A 19550-nucleotide genomic window follows, 5' to 3' on the forward strand; every position below is an offset into this window, starting at 1 on the left:
GGTCGGGAGCCATGACTCCGTCCTTGCCTCCTCCTGCCTCGATGCAAATCCAGCAGAGCAAGAGCCGCTGACATGCTCTCACCGGCTCTTGCAAGAAAAGCGAGAGCTGCGCAGAGCATGTCAATGGCTCTTGTTCTGCTTGCTTTACAGTGAGCAATGGATGGGAGCCATGGCTCCGGCTGCGGAGGCATCCCTCAGCTTGCAACTGCAGCGCCGGCCGAGGTATCCTTCTGCCGTCCAGTGCATTCACCCCATAAGACACACAGACATTTCCCCTTACTTTTTTGGAGGGGAAAAGGTGCGTCTTATGGAGCGAAAAATACGGTAATACAGGGGTCAGCAATCTTTCTCATTGGGGGGGGGGCAGTCCACTGTCCCTCAGACCTTGTGGGGGGCTGGGCTATATTTTGAAATATATAAATACCCTGCAAGCCGGTCCCGCAGCTGCCTCCAGACCTGGAGGAGGAACGCACTCTGCACGCGCTCAGGAGTGCATCTCGGCGCTGCCCGCTCACCAGCGTTGTTGACGAGCAGCAGCTGCTTCATCGGCCCATCCCTGCTGAGCTCCCGGGCGGCATGTATCATGTGCTGCGGCCCATCGTCCGAGGCCAGGTTGGTGGGCAGGCCGCGCATGCGGAGCGCTGGGCAGATGGCACGCAGCTCACCCTCTACCACCAAGCCAGGTGCCAGGTGTAGGGCCAGCAAGCACGCCAAGCTCTGGCTGAAGACCTGTGATGCGCCCATCACGATGCCCATGGCGTAGCCCAGATCTGCCGCCCGCCCACCTGCCTCTCTGTCCACGGCCGTGCTGTGTTTACCTCAATGTGCAGGTGGCGAGGTTTCGGATTGGCTGCAGGAACTTCCTGCAGCCAATCCGAAGCTGCGCCAGCATCGCCACCCACCCAGAAGCTGTGCCAGCGTCGCGAAAGTCAGTCCCTGCACGACGAGGCGTCCGTAGCACGCGGGGAGCTGACTGAGCGGGTGGCAGGGTCTGCGGGCCAGATTTACGAGCTTGGCGGGCCTCATCAGGCCCCCCGGGCCTTAGTTTGCGTACCCCTGATATAATATAGTGTCTATCGCCTGTTCCATTTTTGTGTGTCCGTGTGGTGCGCACCTGAGCAACAACAATTTGTTTCCTTACTTTTATTCTTCTAATTAAGTATGCAGCCATTACTTTACAGCAATGCTTCAATTAAACCCTCTGAACCCCCGAAGACATTGTTGTTGTCAGTAAGCCTACTTTCTAATATGAAATGAAGTCTGCTCTGCGAGTTCATGCTTTTCAATAAATAAATAAATAAAATTACAAATGAGGCATATTAGCGGTAGCTTTTCTGTCGGTGGTTGTTGTCTTAATAATTTTATGATTCTGAGGATGTAGTATATAATGTTCTTTAATTAACCTTTTATTGGGTTCTTGTAGTTGTGCTGGTTTTTTTTTTTTTTTTTCCGTGAATTTCTGCATCATGATCTCATTACTTACAAATGTTAATACATCCTGCTTTTTCTCATTCTTATTTTTTCTTCTTTAATAATTATTTTGCTTTGTTTCAATGCAGGTTATGCCACCATTTTATCAAACCATCCAGTCACTTAGGTATTCAGGGCATAATACACTACTTCAGTTCTTATTTCACTGATTTCTATACTAAATTATTAGAACAAATCCCACTTTGCTAAAGGTTATTTTCTGCTGTCTCTTTACACACACACACACACACACACACACACACCAGGGATTTAAAATATATTTATAGATCCTTCAGGATTTCTTTTAATAACAATGTTTTCTCCAGTAGTAGGACATTTTGCTTCCAAATTAACTTATGGATTTTAAGATAAACTATCAATATATATTTTTTTAAGTCTGAAGATGACAAAAACACTAGATTTATTAACAAAGCTAAGTTGGACTGGGCTTGCAATTGCATGTATCTGTAATGCATTTAAAATGTGGAGCACGAACTAACCAAAGTTCCTTAGAAGTCCCATTGAGGTCACTGGGGGAAATTTATGCATGCGTTCATCTCTGCCATTGAAATCAATGCCATTTTAAAACCTATTAATACATTTCTATGAAGACCTTCATATCTCAGGGCAGCTTTCACCATGAAAACGGGGAAAAAATAAAAGATGCAAGAAAATTAAGATAGCAAATAAAACTAGCAGCAAAAAATAATCGCTGATTAAAAGCCTGGTAGATCCGTATAAATCTACATATTCGTATATTGCTATATTTATTATTATTACAGTGGTGCCTTGCAAGACGAAAATAATCTGTTCCGCGAGTCTCTTCGTCTAGCGGTTTTTTCGTCGTGCGAAGCAACCCTATTAGCGGCTTAGCGGATTAGCGCTATTAGCGGTTTAGCGGCTTAAAAAAAGGGGGGGAAGGGATAAAACTCACAAGACTCGCAAGACGTTTTCATCTTGCGAAGCAAGCCCATAGGGAAATTCGTCTTGCGAAGCGCCTCGAAAAACGGAAAACCCTTTCGTCTAGCGGGTTTTTCGTCTTGCGAGGCATTCGTCTGGCGGGGCACCACTGTAATTTTATAGATTGTATTTTATGGATAAAAATAGTCTAGGGATTATTATTTTTTTAAGCTTACTTGGTGACCCCAAAGAGAAACTCTATGCCTGGCAAGACTTCCTTGGGAGAGAACTCGTATAACACCATTGAGAAGACCCTCTTCCCAGTCACCACCCACATACCGTATTGGCCCAAATATAAGCCGCACCCACAAATAAGCTGCATACCATATAGGCCCAAATATAAGCCGCACCCACAAATTTTAAATTTGGCGGCTTGGGGGAGGCGTGGGAGCTGCAAGTGGGTTGAGCGTCACTGTGGGGAGGGGAGCACGCCTGTTTGACGGTGGCGTAAGGTCGCGAATATAGCAGTGCCGGGTTTACATAAAGCTAAACAAGCTATAGCTTAAGGCCCCACTATCTTGGGGGACACCCAAAAAAATTAAAGTAAAATAAACCTGGATGTACACTTCCAAAATATAAGATAAAAAATAAATAAAATAAAACCTACACACAACAACAGTGTTTTGTGTTGTGTAGGCTCCTATGATGTAAGATGGGCCCCACCTGCTAGCCTGCTCCCTAAAATATCACTCGTTTGCTCATTTCTATATATAGGGTGCCTACAGTGCTGTGGGTTAAACCACAGAGCCTAGGACTTGCCGATCGGAAGGTTGGCAGTTCAAATCCCTGTGACGGGGTGATCTCCCGTTGCTCAGTTCCTGCTCCTGCCAACCTAGCAGTTCAAAAGCATGTCAAGTGCAAGTAGATAAATAGGTACCGCTCTGGTGGGAAGGTAAACGGCGTTTCCGAGTGCTGCTCTGGTTCACCAGAAGTGGCTTAGTCATGCTGGCCACATGACCCGGAAGCTGTAAGCCGGCTCCCTCGGCCAATAAAGCGAGATGAGTGCCGCAACCCCAGAGTCGGCCATGACTGGACCTAATGGTCAGGGGTCCCTTTACCTTTACATTCTGCATGTACTGGTTGCATGGGAACATGTGCAAATGGCTTTAGATACCTATTACGTCCATAAATTACCATACAGCATATATTCAACACATACACAAAAAACAGTGACAATTTGTTGTTGATAAAGGAGAGCTGGACATTTAAAGGGCCCCCTTACCTTCAGTAGCTTAGGGTTTCATCAAACCTAAATCTGGCCCTGAATATAAGCCACACTAACTTTTCACGATCGGAATCTGGGGGGCGGGGGGGGATGGGGCTTATATTCGGGCCAATACAGTAATTTCTAAAGATGGGTGCTCCGGAAGAAAGGTCTGTGGCGGCTATTGTACTAGCAGGCAAGCAGGTTGATGTGGTTATGCTTGGCATTCCTTCATGTATGCCTGATTCCAAACAGTATAGGGTTTTAAAAGTAAGCACTAGCGCTTCAGACTGTCCTTGAAACCGGCCAGGATTCAGTGAAGATATTTGATTCTGCTGATTGGTCCCAGTCAAAAGTCTTTCAGCTGTGCTCTGAACTAGCTGTAGAATTCCAGGGCTTTTTCAGTATCAAAGGTTTGCAAAATTTCAAAGAATTTTGAAACTCCAGAGGATGCATATATAGTGTTTTAGGTGGATAAGGGCAAGCACAGTGTAGGACTTGACTTGGTATTAGTATATAGATAAGGTGAATGGGCTCATCTCAAGGTGTTCTGCTATCCTGAAATCCCTTGTGAGAAAAAAAAAAGTCATTTGTTCAACTGTTGTTTTTCTGTGTTATTAGTTCACATTACATCATTTATAGCTGAAATTAGATCGCTCGGTATCAGTGTTGATACTCTGGATGAAACAGGACTTCACTAATTAATCTTGACATTTTCAGCCACAATTATTTTCTTATATAAAGTGGCTTGAACTAGATGGTGACATTCAGATTCAGTTTCAGTTCCTGATACAGGGAGGGGGAGGGTCTGTTCCACCCAAATATAAAAAAAGCGATGAAGAGTCAATATACTGCTAATTCTATCCCAATAAGTTAGTGTTGTCCATTTTATGAAAGCGATGCCATGTCAAAATACGTTTAGATCAGGCATAGGCAAACTCCTGTCCTCCAGATGTTTGGAACTACAATTCCCATCATCCCTAGCTAACAGAACCAGTGGTCAGGGATGATGGGAATTGTAGTCCCAAACATCTGGAGGGCCAGAGTTTGCCTATGCCTGGTTTAGAGTCATGCTCGTCCTGATAATGTTTCCATTTAAACAACGTGGGTTGTTAAGCATAATTTCCCTAGATTTTCCTCATTAATCCTTCTGACCAGCAAGGACCCATGCCTGACCTCCCTACACTCATTTTGACAGATATGGAGTTCACCCATGGACATCCTTCCTATTTTCCTTTCAGGATGAAAGAATACACACACACACACACACACACACACACACACACACACACACGTATATATAAAAAACAAGGGTTTGGATCCAGATTTCTCAGAAGTGGAGTTCTGCTCACAAGGAAATGGGAAGGTGGTAGTTTTGCAAATCCCCTCCTGCAACTCTCTGAAAATCTGCTCTGGGGGACCCTCTGAAGATTGGGGTACCCTCCAGAGCAACTGAGAGGTTTCATGGAGGAAAGGAAATAGCCAATAATCTCCCTGCCCTCCTTTCTCCTCAATATGATACAATACGATATCTTTATTGTCATTGTCCCATACAGAACAATGAAATTGAAAAATCTACATAAGACATTCAAAACCCCCTAAAAACTCTGAAACCCCATTTTAAAATACAATATACTCCTACAGAGACTCCTTATACTGTGTTTAAAACCAGAATCGCATTTGGGTAGAAACTGTTTCTCAGGCGGCTAGTCCTAGTCTTTATAACCCCATACCTTCTTCGAGAAGGCAGAAGCTGAAAGAGATCATTTCCGGGGTGCGCACTATCCTGTGCTATCTCTGCAGCATTCTTATGGCACCTGGAAGCATAGATTTGATCTAAGGTGGGAAGAGTGCACCCAATTATTCTCTCTGCAGTTTTTACAACCCTGGACAGCGTTGATTTTTCCCTGGCCGTGGAGCTCCCAAACCACACACACAGACCATAAGTTGATACACTCTCCACAGTACAATGGTGAAATGCCATCAACAGGTCCTTTGATCCTGCTTTAATTTTTTTTATTAAAGATTTTCTTGTTTTACAGAAGTATATGTAATGTCTCTCGTATATTTTCCATGTAACATTTTTACAAATTCGTTTCATTTGTTGAGACATTAGGGGGAGAAGAAAAGGGAGAAAGAGGAAAGATAAGTGGGGGTGGGGGTTGGGTGGCGATGTTTCTATTTTACTTAATATATGTGGGGTTTTGTGTCAGCGTCGCTTGTGTAGGTTCTCTGCTGTTCACTTGTGTTCCTTTGGTGCTGAGAGAGGTTGGGGTTGGCCTAGGGTGTGGTTGTTTGTTTGTGGTTGGCTGTGGTGATCTTTGTTTTCATGTGTGAGTGGGGTGGGTGGGTGTTTTGGACCAGGTTGGCCATATTGATTTGTACGCTGTTGGTGGATTGTTGTCATTGTCTTGTTGGGCTGTGTATGTGATAAAGGGGAGCCATAAAGCTGTCTTCTTCTGTTTGTCCCTGTTTCAGTTTCAGTTTATTGGTTAATTTTTCTAGTAGGGCTGTTTCCCATACTATTTGGTACCACTGGTCCATGCTTACTCCTGACAGGTCTCTCCAGTGTCTGGTTATGGTGTTTCTGGCTGCTGAAAGTAGGTGGGTTATGAGTTCTTTGTGGTGTAAATGGGCATTGTTGTCTTGGAAGATGTTTAGTAGGGCCAATTCTGGGGTGATGTCTAATACTTGCTTAGTTATTTTGCATATTTCTCGTGTAGCTGTTGTCCAGAATAGTTGGATTTTGGGGCACTCCCACCACATGTGGAGATATGTGCCTGTGGAGGTGCACCCTCTCCAGCATTTTGGTGAGGTTCCTGGGCGCATTAGCACTAGAGAAAAGAAAACAGGTCCTTTGAGAGATTGTTTTTCCAGAGGATTCTCCACCACTAGGTTGGAGGCCCTTGGAGAGAGTCTACATTGCACTCACTATGTTCAGCTACATTTATCAGTATTTTTTTAAAAAATGAATTTGCTCTAAGGAAATTCTGCTCTTTCTACTTTCCACTTTCTGCTCACATGTGGGGGTTTGTGAGTAGGTGTCTCAGTTGCTTACCCCCTTTCTATCCAGCCTTACCATTCTAACTGCTTCATGAAATGGTGGAAATAAAGCAACATCAGATCATGTCTTTTTCAAGTCTTGTTGCAGCAGAGGTATGGAGCAGTTGTTGGGAACAGTAAGGCTGGAATTCCTAGACGTTTGGTTTTTGGTTTGGAGTGTAATTCATAAGTATTAACAACTGCTCTAAATGCAAATCATCACATTTAACATTAAAATGCACATTTTCAAAATCTCTTTAGGGTTTGACCCACTCGTCTTCAGAAGATTGGGATCTTGCTGCACACAGTGAAGTGCTGGCGTCTCAGAAAACAAAATTCATTTTCAAGTATGTATGAGTACATTTATAGTTCATTTCTACTTTATTGTACCTTATCTGTTGTTTTTTTTTTTACTTTTTTAAAAGACAAACCTCATACATCTTTTGGATGTATGCATCTGTGTGTTTATGTATGGCTTGTGGCATTCTGCCTATGGTAGATCAAATAATATAGTTCCTTAAATCAATTTGTTGAAGAGAAATGGCAGATATTTACACTGGGTAGATTTCAGGATGCTTGAAAGCCTCTTTATTGTCACATTAAAGGTAAAGGGGTAAAGGGACCCTGACCATTAGGTCCAGTCGTGACCGACTCTGGGGTTGCGGCACTCATCTCGCTTTGTTGGTCGAGGGAGCCAGCGTACAGCTTCCGGGTCATGTGGCCTGCATGGCTAAGCCGCTTCTGGCAAACCAGAGCAGCACATGGAAACGCTGTTTACCTTCTTGCCGGAGCGGTACCTATTTATCTACTTGCACTTTGACATGCTTTCGAACTACTAGGTTGGCAGGAGCAGGGACTGAGCAACGGGAGCTCACCCCATCACGGGGATTCAAACCGCCGACCTTCTGATCGGCAAGTCCTAGGCTCTGTGGTTTAACCCACAGCGCCACCTGCATCCATTGTCACATTACCTGGGGCCAAACTAGAAGTGACATGGGAGATATATGCCAACCCCAGGCTAATAGTAATCATGGTGGCATTTTTAATTGGAACACACTGCATTGTGGGATGGGGAGAAAAGGTTAACTCCCTCATTGCCATGTAACCCCCTGTGTAACTCACAAACCTCCCCCTGTAACTGATTTCAAACATGGAAGAAGGCATTGTGAGATATACTCATGAAACTCCCATACCGTTGGGTCATGCTAGAAATCCAGAACGGAAAAAGCGACATGAGTTCAAAATGCATGCAAAATTCAAATGGCAGCTGATATACAGTGGTACCTCTGGTTATGCACTTAATTCATTTGGGAGGTCCGTTCTTAACCTGAAACTGTTCTTAACCTGAAGCACCACTTTAGCTAATGGGGCCCCCCTCTGCCACCACTCATTTAATTCGGAACGAATTAAGTATTTAACCCGAGGTATCACTGTAAAATATGGGACGCAGGTGGCGCTGTGGGTTAAACCACAGAGCCTAGAACTTGCTGATCAAAAGGTTGGCGTTTCGAATCCCCGCAACGGGGTGAGCTCCCGTTGCTCGGTCCCTGTTCCTGCCAACCTAGCAGTTCAAAAGCACATCAAAGTGCAAGCAGATAAATAGGTACTGCTCCGGCGGTAAGGTAAACGGCGTTTCCGTGCGCTGCTCTGGTTCGCCAGAAGCAGCTTAGTGATGCTGGACACATGACCCGGAAGCTGTACGCCGGCTCCCTCGGCTAATAAAGCGAGATGAGCGCCGCAATTCCAGAGTCAGCCATGACTGGACCTAAAGGTCAGGGGTCCCTTTACCTTTACCTTACCACTGTAATTTTTTTTTTTTTTTTGGGGGGGGGAGGCAGATAAGCTTCGCCCTGCAGAAATACAGTGTCATTCTGCTATGGTGTATGTATTTGGGTGGGGTGGGGTGGGCCATGTCTATGTCCTCTCCTGCCGACCCTGATTGTAATGAAATAACATTTCACCAGCATGTATGTAATTGCAAGTCTCTCTCCCTGCTTCCTAATTTGCCGTTCTCATTCTTCGCCATGCTTTCTTCTGCTCTTTCTATATATCATCATATCATTCTGCTTCAGCTAAACCAAATTAAGAACAGCATGGTCCAAATGAGAGCGTTAGTTTTGGTGGGTGGCGGATAAAAAGATGGAGGAGATGGAGCAGCCGATCTCTGACCCGCTGATGGCTTTGAACCGCAGGGGAAGTGATAGTAAGATTTGGGCGGTGGGGGAGCAGGCGTATTATGTTAGTGGTAACTTTTCTACATGGCTGCCACCTTCAGTTATGTTACATTTGTGTTACTCGTTCTGGCGTTTTTTGAATTCAAGGATCTCTGTGGTCAGATAGTTAACGAGCAGGAAGCAACGAGTTTCCTAATCAGATAAAAATTTGCCAAATATAAATATTCTGGTAAGAAGGTGCCTTGTTCTCCTATCTGATATTTAAACCTGCTTGTGGTGACAATGGCAAGGTGGTTGAGAGCACCTGGCTAAAAACAGCAAATCTAGGAGCACACTCTCAAATTCAGAACTGCTTGCGATTTTTTGCATTCTAGGTGGTTTTAAGGAAGTCTCAGTGGCAGTGTTGAAAACTGCAGGTGCCTGGTAACTGAATTGAGCTAGATTTAGCAATAATAATAATAATAATAATAATAATAATAATAATAATAATAATAAATTTTATTTATACCCTGCCCTCCCCGGCCAGAGCCGGGCTCAGGGCAGCTAACACCAGTAAAATTACAATAAAAACATAATGGGGGGGGACCCAATTTAAAATACAGGTTAAAATGCAATTTAAAATGCAGCCTCATTTTAAAAGTAGCCCATAGATCAAAACCATAAGGGGAGGGAAACATAAGGGGTCAGACTGAGTCCAAACCAAAGGCCAGGCAGAACAGCCCTGTCTTGCAGGCCCTGCGGAAAGATTTCAAGTCCCGCAGGGCCCTAGTCTCTTGTGAAAGAGCGTTCCACCAGATCGGGGCCACAGCCGAAAAAGCCCCGGCTCTGGTCGAGACCAATCTAACTACCTTGCGACCTGGGACCTCCAAAACGTTGTCATTGAAGTCCTAAACCAAAGTGTGTGTGTGTTTGTTTTAACCAAGATTTCAGACAATTTAAAAAAAACAATTTAAAAAAATTAAATTCAATATAGGCGTGCATGTCTTACTCCTAATACTTTCCCATGTCTATCTTGTTAAAATTTCTGTGTGTATCAAGAAGACAGTAAACACCGTTTTTCATTTTTTCTCAAAATAGAGAATGGAAAACTGTGATCCCCGCCCCCCCCAAAAAAAATCACATGAGAATATTTCTTTGTGTGCTTATAGGAAGATGGGAACTATGCGGGGGAAGAGAAAGAGAGGTGTTTTGTTTATTACCAGTTAGCAAAAACTCTGTCTACATAAACCGGTACATTTTCTTATTTAACAATAAACAAACGTGGTAGCATAAGAATATTGCTTTAATAGCAAGCTCAATAAAATCACACACCCTTGCGTAGAATTTTTATGTTCTTTCTTTCTTTCTTTCTTTCTTTCTTTCTTTCTTTCTTTCTCTTTTTTCCCTTTCCCCCTTTCTTACATTCATGTTTCTTGTCCAATACCTCTTAATTGGAAGAGGTTAAAAATAACAAGGCATTATACTGTAGTTTAGGAATGTATCTCCAGTCATGTAATTTCACCCCCTAGTGCAACATGTAGAAACAGAAATGTTTTTGCAAGCCTCACACAGAAACATGTCCCCCCCCCATAATAAAAATAGCTCTGTTAATGAAAAATTAAACCGAGGCTATTACAAAGTAGATACTTGGTTTATTAACAGTTGATTACTTGGCATTCTGAAACTGCATCATGCATCGGTTACTCATTTAAAGGCTTCATTGGATCGGCCGGAGTTGTATTAGGCCAGCTTTGGTACCAGTTTGGTTGAAATAATAATAATAATAATAATAAATTTTATTTATATCCCGCCCTCCCCAGCCGAAACCGGGCTCAGGGCGGCTAACTACACTTCTTACATTAATAAACTGTAAGTGCAACAATAACAAGCTCACATTTTACTTTATTTTCAGCATGTTTGGTTCATTTCCCCTTTCCAGCTGTTTTGGGGTCAAACATATCGGGGTTTTTTAATACTATATATAGTGAGCAACTACATATTCTTTTTGGTGTTGCTCAAAAGTAAGCCCCCCACTTCCCCTGCCCCGATCAGGACTGGAATTGCATGTAATCCTACCCTCCACAGCTTCACCCCTCCCCCCTGGCCCTATAGCAGGTAAAGGTAAAAGGGACCCCTGACCGTTAGGTCCAGTCGTGGACGACTCTGGGGTTGCAGTGCTCATCTCGCTTTATTGGCCGAGGGAGCCGGCGTACAGCTTCCGGGTCATGTGGCCAGCATGACTAAGCCACTTCTGGCGAACCAGAGCAGCGCACGGAAACGCCGTTTACCTTCCCGCTGGAGTGGTACCTATTGATCTACTTGCCCTTTGACGTGCTTTCGAACTGCTAGGTTGGCAGGAGCAGGGACTGAGCAACGGGAGCTCACCCCGTCACGGGGATTCGAACCGCTGACCTTCTGATCGGCAAGGCCAAGAGGCTCAGTGGTTTAGACCACAGCACCACCCGTGTCCCTTATATAGCAGTTACTCGTAATTAAAAACAAAGCAAAAACATTTTGGCTCCTAAGGAAGAGTTTTTTTATTTAAATTTGGCTACTGCTGGGGAGGGGTGTTTGGGGGTTGCATTAAATCACCCCTCCCATCATCCCTAGCTAGGAGGACCAGTGGTCAGGGATAATGGGAATTGTAGTCCCAAAACATCTGGAGGGCCAAGTTTGCCTATGCCTGCCATAACCTGTCATGAATAAAAGTGTACTTCCATGTCCACAAAACTTTTCAGTTAATGCAGTTGATTCATTTCACACCCTGAACCCAGCGGGGCTCATATAAAATTTTAGAAAATGATTAGCAGTGACAGACACCTGAGCATGGCATATGAAAGCACCGGGGAGGTGATAACAAGGTAATCAGGAAATTGTGTCAATCAACACAGAACATTATCCACTGATTAAATCCACAACACTGCAGGAAATGAAACGGGGAACAAAACAGGAAGAAAGAGCTGTTGTGGTCAAGTGTGCGCTAATAGATGGTTGTCCAGACAAGAACAAGACATCACACAGAGGCTGAAGTAAACTTTCGGTTTTGAGAGACATCCCATACTGAGCTGAGTATGTTTGTGAAAGAGATCCAGTCACTACGTCTAGGAAGTGAAGCTCAGAAGCAGGTTGTTATTCCAACTTCATTACAGTCGCACCTTGGTTCTCGGACGGAATCTGTCCCAGAAGTCGGTTCGACTTCTGGAAATGTTCAAAAACTGAGGCGCGGCTTCCGATTGGCTGCAGAAGCTTCCTGCACTCAACTGCGGAAGCCACGTCGGACATTCGGGTTTCCAAAAAACGTTCGCAAACCGGAAAACACTCAATTCCGGGTTTGTTGCGTTCAGGAGCCAAAACGTTCAAGTTGCAAAGCATTCGAGAACCAAGGTACGACTGTATAGAAGGGGCATTGTCAGATAAGTATTACCTCCACATGAGCCCACTTCAGATGTTGTAGCACAAGTATAAAAAAAGCCTTCTCGTCCCTGTCTTTAGCCACCATTATTATTGCACACATGGGGTCCAGGGTTTTTATTCTCCTGGAGACAATCCATGAAAACAAAAGTCCCCACACTGCGGAACCAATACTAGAATAAAGGAGAAGATATGTGTCTACTTTTGTTGACCTTTCACAGCTGCTTTTGTCTTGATCTCTTTTAAAGTTTAGGCTTAATACATTACTGTATAGCTTCTAACTTTAAAAGCAACAGCCTCAAAGCTATGTACGGCTGAGCAAGAAGAAGAAACAAGGATAAAATCACACAAACTTATAAAAAACAGTTTTAACAATACAAAAAAAACAAAAACAAAAAAACCCCCCACAAATCATGGATGTTGCCTAAATTTCCAGGAAAATGAAAACATCTTTGCCCTGGCATTGAACCAACATTGAAAGGTTGGTGGTAGGCTGACCTACTAGAGAGACTGTTGCTCTCTGATTTTTGATGAATGTAACCATGTCTGTTTCCCCCTCCTCTTCCTTAGTGGTGTCACAAGAGCGGTAGAGATTTCTGGGGAAGGCGGGCCGCTGGGGATCCATGTGGTACCATATATTTCATCATTAAGCGGAAGGTAAGAATTTGCATTGCCATTTTGATGAAAACAAACTCGGTTGTTGTTGTTATTGTTTTGTCCTAAACACCTTATGCATAAGCATGTTGATTGTCGATACGCTGAAGTGGCCCAAAGGTGTAGGGAAACAGGAGAAGATGTTTGTGTCCCTTTTGGTTCTCATAGAATCATGGAAGGGTTCCCGAGGCTCATGTCGTCCAACCCCACCACAATGCAAGAATCTCAACTAGACCATTAAGCCATCCACCTCTGCTTAAAAACCTCCAAGGAAGAAGAGTCCTCAACCTCCAGAGAGAGTCTGTTCCAGTGTTTAACAGCTCTTACTGTCAGAAAGTTCTTCCAGGTATTTAGTAGGAATCTCCTTTCTTGGAACTTGAACCCATTAGTTTGGGTCCTACCCTCCTCAGGAGCTGGAGAAAGCAAGCTTTCTCCATCCTCTGTTTGACAGCCCTTTAGGTATTTGAAGATGGCTATCATATCTCCTCTCCGCTTCCTCTTTACCAGACTAAACATATCCAGTTCCCTCAACTGTTCCTCATAAGGCTTGGTTTTCAGAACCTTGGTCATCTTGGTTGCCCTCGTTGCCACACATTCCAGCTTGTCAACATCCTTCTTACATTGTGGCGCCCAGAACAGGATTCCACCTGTCTCTCATATCTGCGCTCCTTACTCCTTAAATAGAAACCAGCTTGATGGCATCTAAATTAAATTATGTTCCCCCTTGCAGAACATTTTGTCATATAAAGAAAATACCATATGTTTTTCTTCTTCTTGATTATCCTATTTTTGATCATTTTAATATGCTGGTCAGCTGTTGCGCACATGCCTTAAACGAAGAGATTCAAACCTTTGCACCTCAGTTTAAGACTTATCAACATTTTTACTTCAGGGTATGGTTTTCATGATGTATTTGGTCTGTTAAGAAACAACATTTCCTAATCTCTTAACCATGGTCTTGCATACTTCCTTTCCCTCTTGTGTAAATTCCCTCCCTTTGACAGCATTAGCTGTCATGTTGAATTACGCCCCAGTACTAGCGCTCATCACGGGTAGTTTGAAACGGAAGTTTTGAAACTGTTTTGCAAATGCTAACTAGATAAAATCATTCTTGCAGTGCAAGAAGGAGTGTGCAAACCTGCAAAATACTTGCACAATGTTACTCGGAAGCAGCATTTTTACTAAATTTTTCTTGGGAGCCGCCCATAATGGCTGGGGCAACCCAGTGAGATGGGTGGCATAAAAATTATTGCTATTACTACTATTACTATTAATTTGTTGGGACCACTCTTGTATAGTTGTCAGTCTTGTGGATGACAAATGGTGTCAGGGACTGGCTGGACAAAGAGGAGTGATGGGGGGCACCAGCCAGTGAACCCCCCCCCAAAGGGAACCCCCAGAGGAGGAAGGCTCTGATTAGTGGTGGGACATTGAGGAGAGATCGGAGGGTGAAGATTGGGAGCAGGTCCCACATACTGAAAGGGCAACAGGGTTCAGTGAGCAGGAAGAGCCTGGGACAGGGAGCAGTTCAGAGACTCTGAGTCTGAAGCATCTCTTGCTGCGGCAAGCTCTCCTCCCCCTGCAAGAACTCACAGAGTATTGAAAAGAAGTCAGAGGTGCGCAGACGCAGTTTGAGACTGCTTGGGAAATATCCGGGAGACGAGAAGCCTTAGAGAGGTTTGGAAGGCAGTCCTGGCAACTGCTCCATAGCGGCACGACCTACTGAGAAGGGCTGTTGAGTTGTATTCTGTTTCCTTGAATAAAGAGTTAACTTCACTGACAACAGAGATCTGCTTCCTTTCTTGCTGACCTGCCTCTGACTCCAGCCCTGACAAGTGATACTTCAGTCTCCTTTCTGCCTTAAATATAAATAAATTCAGAGAGTGGCTCATTTAAATCGACACAGGAAGGGCTTCCATTAAGTATTGTGATATTTGCAAGTGAAAGTTGACACTTTTTTAAAACAACAATGTCCCGATGAATAATCTCCCTTCTTACACACTCCTTGGATGCTTGCATTCAGATGCAATGCCTGTGATATACCATGGTGAGGAACTTAGTCTGTCCACAAGCTATATGCTTGTGCAAACAGACTAAGCCATGGGTCAGCAAACTTTTTCAGCAGGGGGCCGGTCCACTGTCCCTCAGACCTTGTGGGGGGCCAGACTATATATTTTTTTTTGGGGGGGGGGGTTGAAAGAATTCCTATGCCCCACAAATAACCCAGAGGTGTATTTTAAATAAAAGGACACATTCTACTCATATAAAACACGCTGATTTCCAGACCGTCCACGGGCTGGATTGAGAAGGCGATTGGGCTGGATCTGGCCCCCGGGCCTTAGTTTGCCTACACATGGACTAAGCATTCCCACATCCTCCCTTCCTAAAGTAAGGAAAAAACAGTTGGATGGCTTAGCATTACATGTGAAGCAGTTCTCATGGTTTGGTTCCCCACTTGAAAGGAGGTAGGAACAAAACATTCATACATAATGTTATATCTGAATACAACTTGCTGGTACGCAAAGGACTTTCCCCTCCGCAGGTGTCCTGTGTCACCTGTAAATCTGCTCCAGAGAGTTGGGGGACCCTCATAACAAATTTAGAGGGTGCATAATGCTTTTTAATGTGTGGTGTTCTCTTATGTTTTTATATATGTTGTAAGGCACTCTGAGTGGCTGTGGCAACGCAGTTAGATGGGCAGGGTGGACATAATTAAATTATTAATATTAATATTAATCATGTTAAAATGATGGAAGTCCTGTTGTGCATGGATTTACAACGCTATGTTGAATACAACAATGTTTGATCAGTTACCTCTTCAAACAAGGATGTCTCTTAAATAATTGTCCAAAACCCCTAAAAGGAACCCAGACAGTTAAGTCCAGTCATGAACGACTCTGGGGTTGCGGCGCTCATCTCACGCTACTGGCCGAGGGAGCCGACGTTTGTCCACAGACAGTTTTTCTGGGTCATGTGGCCAGCATGACTAAGCCGCTTCTGGCAAAACCAGAGCAGCGCATGGAAACACCATTTACCTTCCCTCCGGAGCGGTACCTATTTAGCTACTTGCACTTTGAAGTGCTTTTGAACTGCTAGGTTGGCAGGAGCAGGGACCAAGCAATGGGATTGTGGCGTTCGTATGAAGCCCCCGGTCGTCTCACGGACTATTGACCCGTACACCACTAATCCGCTGCCACCAACCAGGTCCTCCCTGGTAAAATCGCTTCAGTCTCAGTCAGCTTTTCAATTAATAAAGAAGAGTGTATTTTATTTCAGACACAAACAAAACTTTTACAGCATTCCAAACGTTGTTGCTCTTTACTTTCTTAGTCTTATTTCCCTCTCTCTATCTCTTCTCTTCTAGTTGTTTCCTAGTTCTGCTGGATCTCTCAGCGGCCTTTGATACAATCAACCATAACATCCTTCTGGACCGTCTAGAGGGGCTGGGAGCTGGGGGCACTGTTATACAGTGGTTCCGCTCCTTCCTCCTGGGCCATGTTCAGAAAGCGGTGGTAGGGGATGAGTGTTCAGACCTCTGCGCTCTCACTTGTGGAGTGCCTCAGGGTTCCATCCTCTCCGCCATGCTTTTTAACATCTACATGCAGCCGCTGGGAGAGATCATGAGGGGGTTTGGGTTGGGTGTTCATCAATATGCAGATGATACCCAGCTCTACCTCTCTTTCAAATCAGAACCAGTGAAGGCGGTGCAGGTCCTGTGTGAGTGTCTGGAGGCGGTTGGAGGATGGATGGCGGATGAGGTTGAATCCTGACAAGACAGAAGTAGTTTTGGGGGGATGTGGCAGGTGGGTGTGGAGGACTCCCTGGTCCTGAATAGGGTAACTGTGCCCCTGAAGAACCAGGGGCGCAGTCTGGGAGTCATTTTGGACTCACAGCTGTCCATGGAGGCGCAGGTCAATTCTGTATCCAGGGCAGCTGTCTACCAACTCCACCTGGTACGCAGGCTGAGACCCTACCTGCCCGCGGACTGTCTCGCCAGAGTGGTGCATGCTCTAGTTATCTCCCGCTTGGACTACTGCAATGCGCTCTACGTGGGGCTACCTTTGAAGGTGACTCGGAAACTACAACTAATCCAGAATGCGGCAGCTAAACTGGTGACTGGGGACGGCCGCTGAGACCACATAACACCGGTCTTGAAAGACCTACACTGGCTCCCAGTACGTTTCCGAGCACAATTCAAAGTGCTGGTGTTGACCTTTAAAGCCCTAAACGGCCTCGGCCCAGTATACCTGAAGGAGCGTCTCCACCCCCATCATTCTGTCCGGACGCTGAGGTCCAGCGCCGAGGGCCTTCTGGAGGTTCCCTCATTGCGAGAAGCAAAGCTACAGGGAACCAGGCAGAGGGCCTTCTCGGTCGTGGCGCCCGCCCTGTGGAACGCCCTTCCAGCAGATGTCAAAGCGATAAACAACTACCTGACATTCAGGAGACATCTTAAGGCAGCCCTGTTCAGGGAAGTTTTTAATCTGTGATATTTTAGTGTATTTTTGGTTTCTATGGAAGCCGCCCAGAGTGGCTAGGGAAACCCAGCCAGATGGGCGGTGTACAAATAATAAATTATTATTATTATTATTATTATTATTATTATTATCATCATCATCATTATCATTATCATTATCATTATCATTATCATTATCATTATCATTATCATTATCATTATCATTATTATTATTATTCTACCACCCCACACTCAAGAACCAACTGCCCTAACTGTATCTCTATTACCAACTGCCTTTCCCAACCAGCCAACCCACAAAATCCAACCAACTACCCACCCACAACTCCCAACGAACTCTTCCCCGATTTGATTTTATAAACCCACTGACTCCACCCCCCCCCGGGTCCTGTCTTTGCAACCTAGTTAACTATTTCCCCTCCAGCACTCTCTCATATATGTTAACGTCACAGGGAGTTCACTCCGTTGTGGGGATTCGAACCGCTGACCTTCCGATCAGCAAGCCCTAGGCTCTGTGGTTTAGACCCCAGCGTCACCCGCGTTCCTTCCGAAAAAGCCTACTCTGGATTAATTTATCTGTTCTTTAATATTTTTGTTAACAAATGTTGTGAGACTTGACTTGGCAAAGTTGCTTCTTTGAAACGCAAGCAGAATGTTTGCATAACTGTCTTGAATGAAAGATTTTGGTGACATTCAGCTGAATTTGCTACTGTTTTTGCGGAACATTTGTATTTGAAACAAATTGAGTGTATTTACAAGTTGCGAATTGTATACGTTATTTGGCTGCGAATAGAGTTCAAATTGGACAAGAGAGGTTATTAAAGTTTTTTGAGCTCCTTACTTTTAATACTGAGAAGTATGTTGGGGAATTATTTATACTAATACTAAGAGGTTTTTTGACACACACACACACCGCCAATTATTACTGATAAATATAGTTGTTTAATAGTTTGTGTCAACTTTTAAATTCTTTAAGTTAGGTGTTGGTGCTCAAACAGCATCCTACTTCTGTCTTTCCACTCAATTGAAATAATTTAAATTATATATGTTTATACATATATAAATGCTACACAATAAAAGAGAGGAAATTAAAAATTTAAAAACACAATAAAACTATGTTAATGTTGAGACACTACATAATAAAAACAAGGAAGTAATGGGTTTATGTTGCCAGAAAACACTTAACTCAAACCACATGTCTCTATTCCACATCTCAAATAAGTATTTAAGACCAGAGGCTATCATATAAAACTGTAGGGTTATTATGTTGGCTACAGTAGGGTCTGTATAACATGTAGTTTTGAAAATATCCTTGCTTCTGTTATTTTGTTTTATTCAAACCATGATTAAGTTTACTTTTGATGTCTTATACTGCATTGAAGTGGAACTTCCTGGTGATAACCACACAAAAATTCATTTGAAAATTATCTTGAAAGAATTTGGAATCAGAGTATAAATACAGAATAGATAAGTACAGCAGACATTCTTACTCAAAAAATAAACACAAACAATTCATTTGAAACAATTCCTTAAATATTCAGAATTGGAGTATAAATGTAGAATAGACAAGTATTAACAATCAACATTATCAAATGAGATGTTTTATGCGAAGTGATTCATAAATGAATTGAAATGAAGTACCGTATTTTTCGCTCTATAGGACGCACTTTCTTTCTTTCTTTTTTTGAATAAATTTTTATTAGGAATTTTTTTTAAAAGGTTACAGGAAAAAAAAGAAAGTATAAATCAAAACAGAACAATCAAAAAAGAAAAAAAGAACAATACATAAAAAACAAACATCATCCAAAAACAGAAAAAAACAAAGAAAAACAACAACAAGTCAAGCCTTTACATCGCTTGCTTTCATTCGCTTTCTTCCTTGACCTCCTCACACCTCCCATTTTTGTATTAGTTCAATTAGATATTTCAGCAAATCCTTTCATAGGACACACTTTCTCCCCTCCAAAAAATAAGGGGAAATGTGTGTGCATCCTATGGAGTGAATGCAGGCTCCTTGGCTTCAGTGATAGCAATGCAAAGCCTCCGAAGCACAGAGGGAGAGTTCCCTCCACGCTCCGGAGGCTTCGCGTTGCTTTCTCTGAAGCCGCCTGAAGCCTCTGAAGCACGGTGGAAACTCCCGCTGCGCTCCGGAGGCTTCAGGTTGCCATCACTTAAAGCATAGGCA

At 43.7% G+C, this 19550-nt stretch overlaps 1 protein-coding gene across 2 annotated transcripts in view; it reads left to right on the top strand.

Moving 5' to 3' along the window:
• Window positions 1-19550, top strand: part of PARD3B (par-3 family cell polarity regulator beta) — a 652714-nt gene that overhangs the window by 182201 nt on the left and 450963 nt on the right. For both annotated transcript variants that reach the window (XM_079976360.1, XM_079976361.1), the window contains exons 5-6: window positions 6938-7023; window positions 12811-12897. In XM_079976360.1, coding sequence (XP_079832486.1) covers window positions 6938-7023; window positions 12811-12897 — 173 coding nt within the window. The remainder of the gene's footprint in view (window positions 1-6937; window positions 7024-12810; window positions 12898-19550) is intronic.

Source organism: Podarcis cretensis, assembly GCF_951804945.1.
Source record: "Podarcis cretensis genome assembly, chromosome: 1".
Classification (NCBI taxonomy): Eukaryota; Metazoa; Chordata; class Lepidosauria; order Squamata; family Lacertidae; genus Podarcis; species Podarcis cretensis.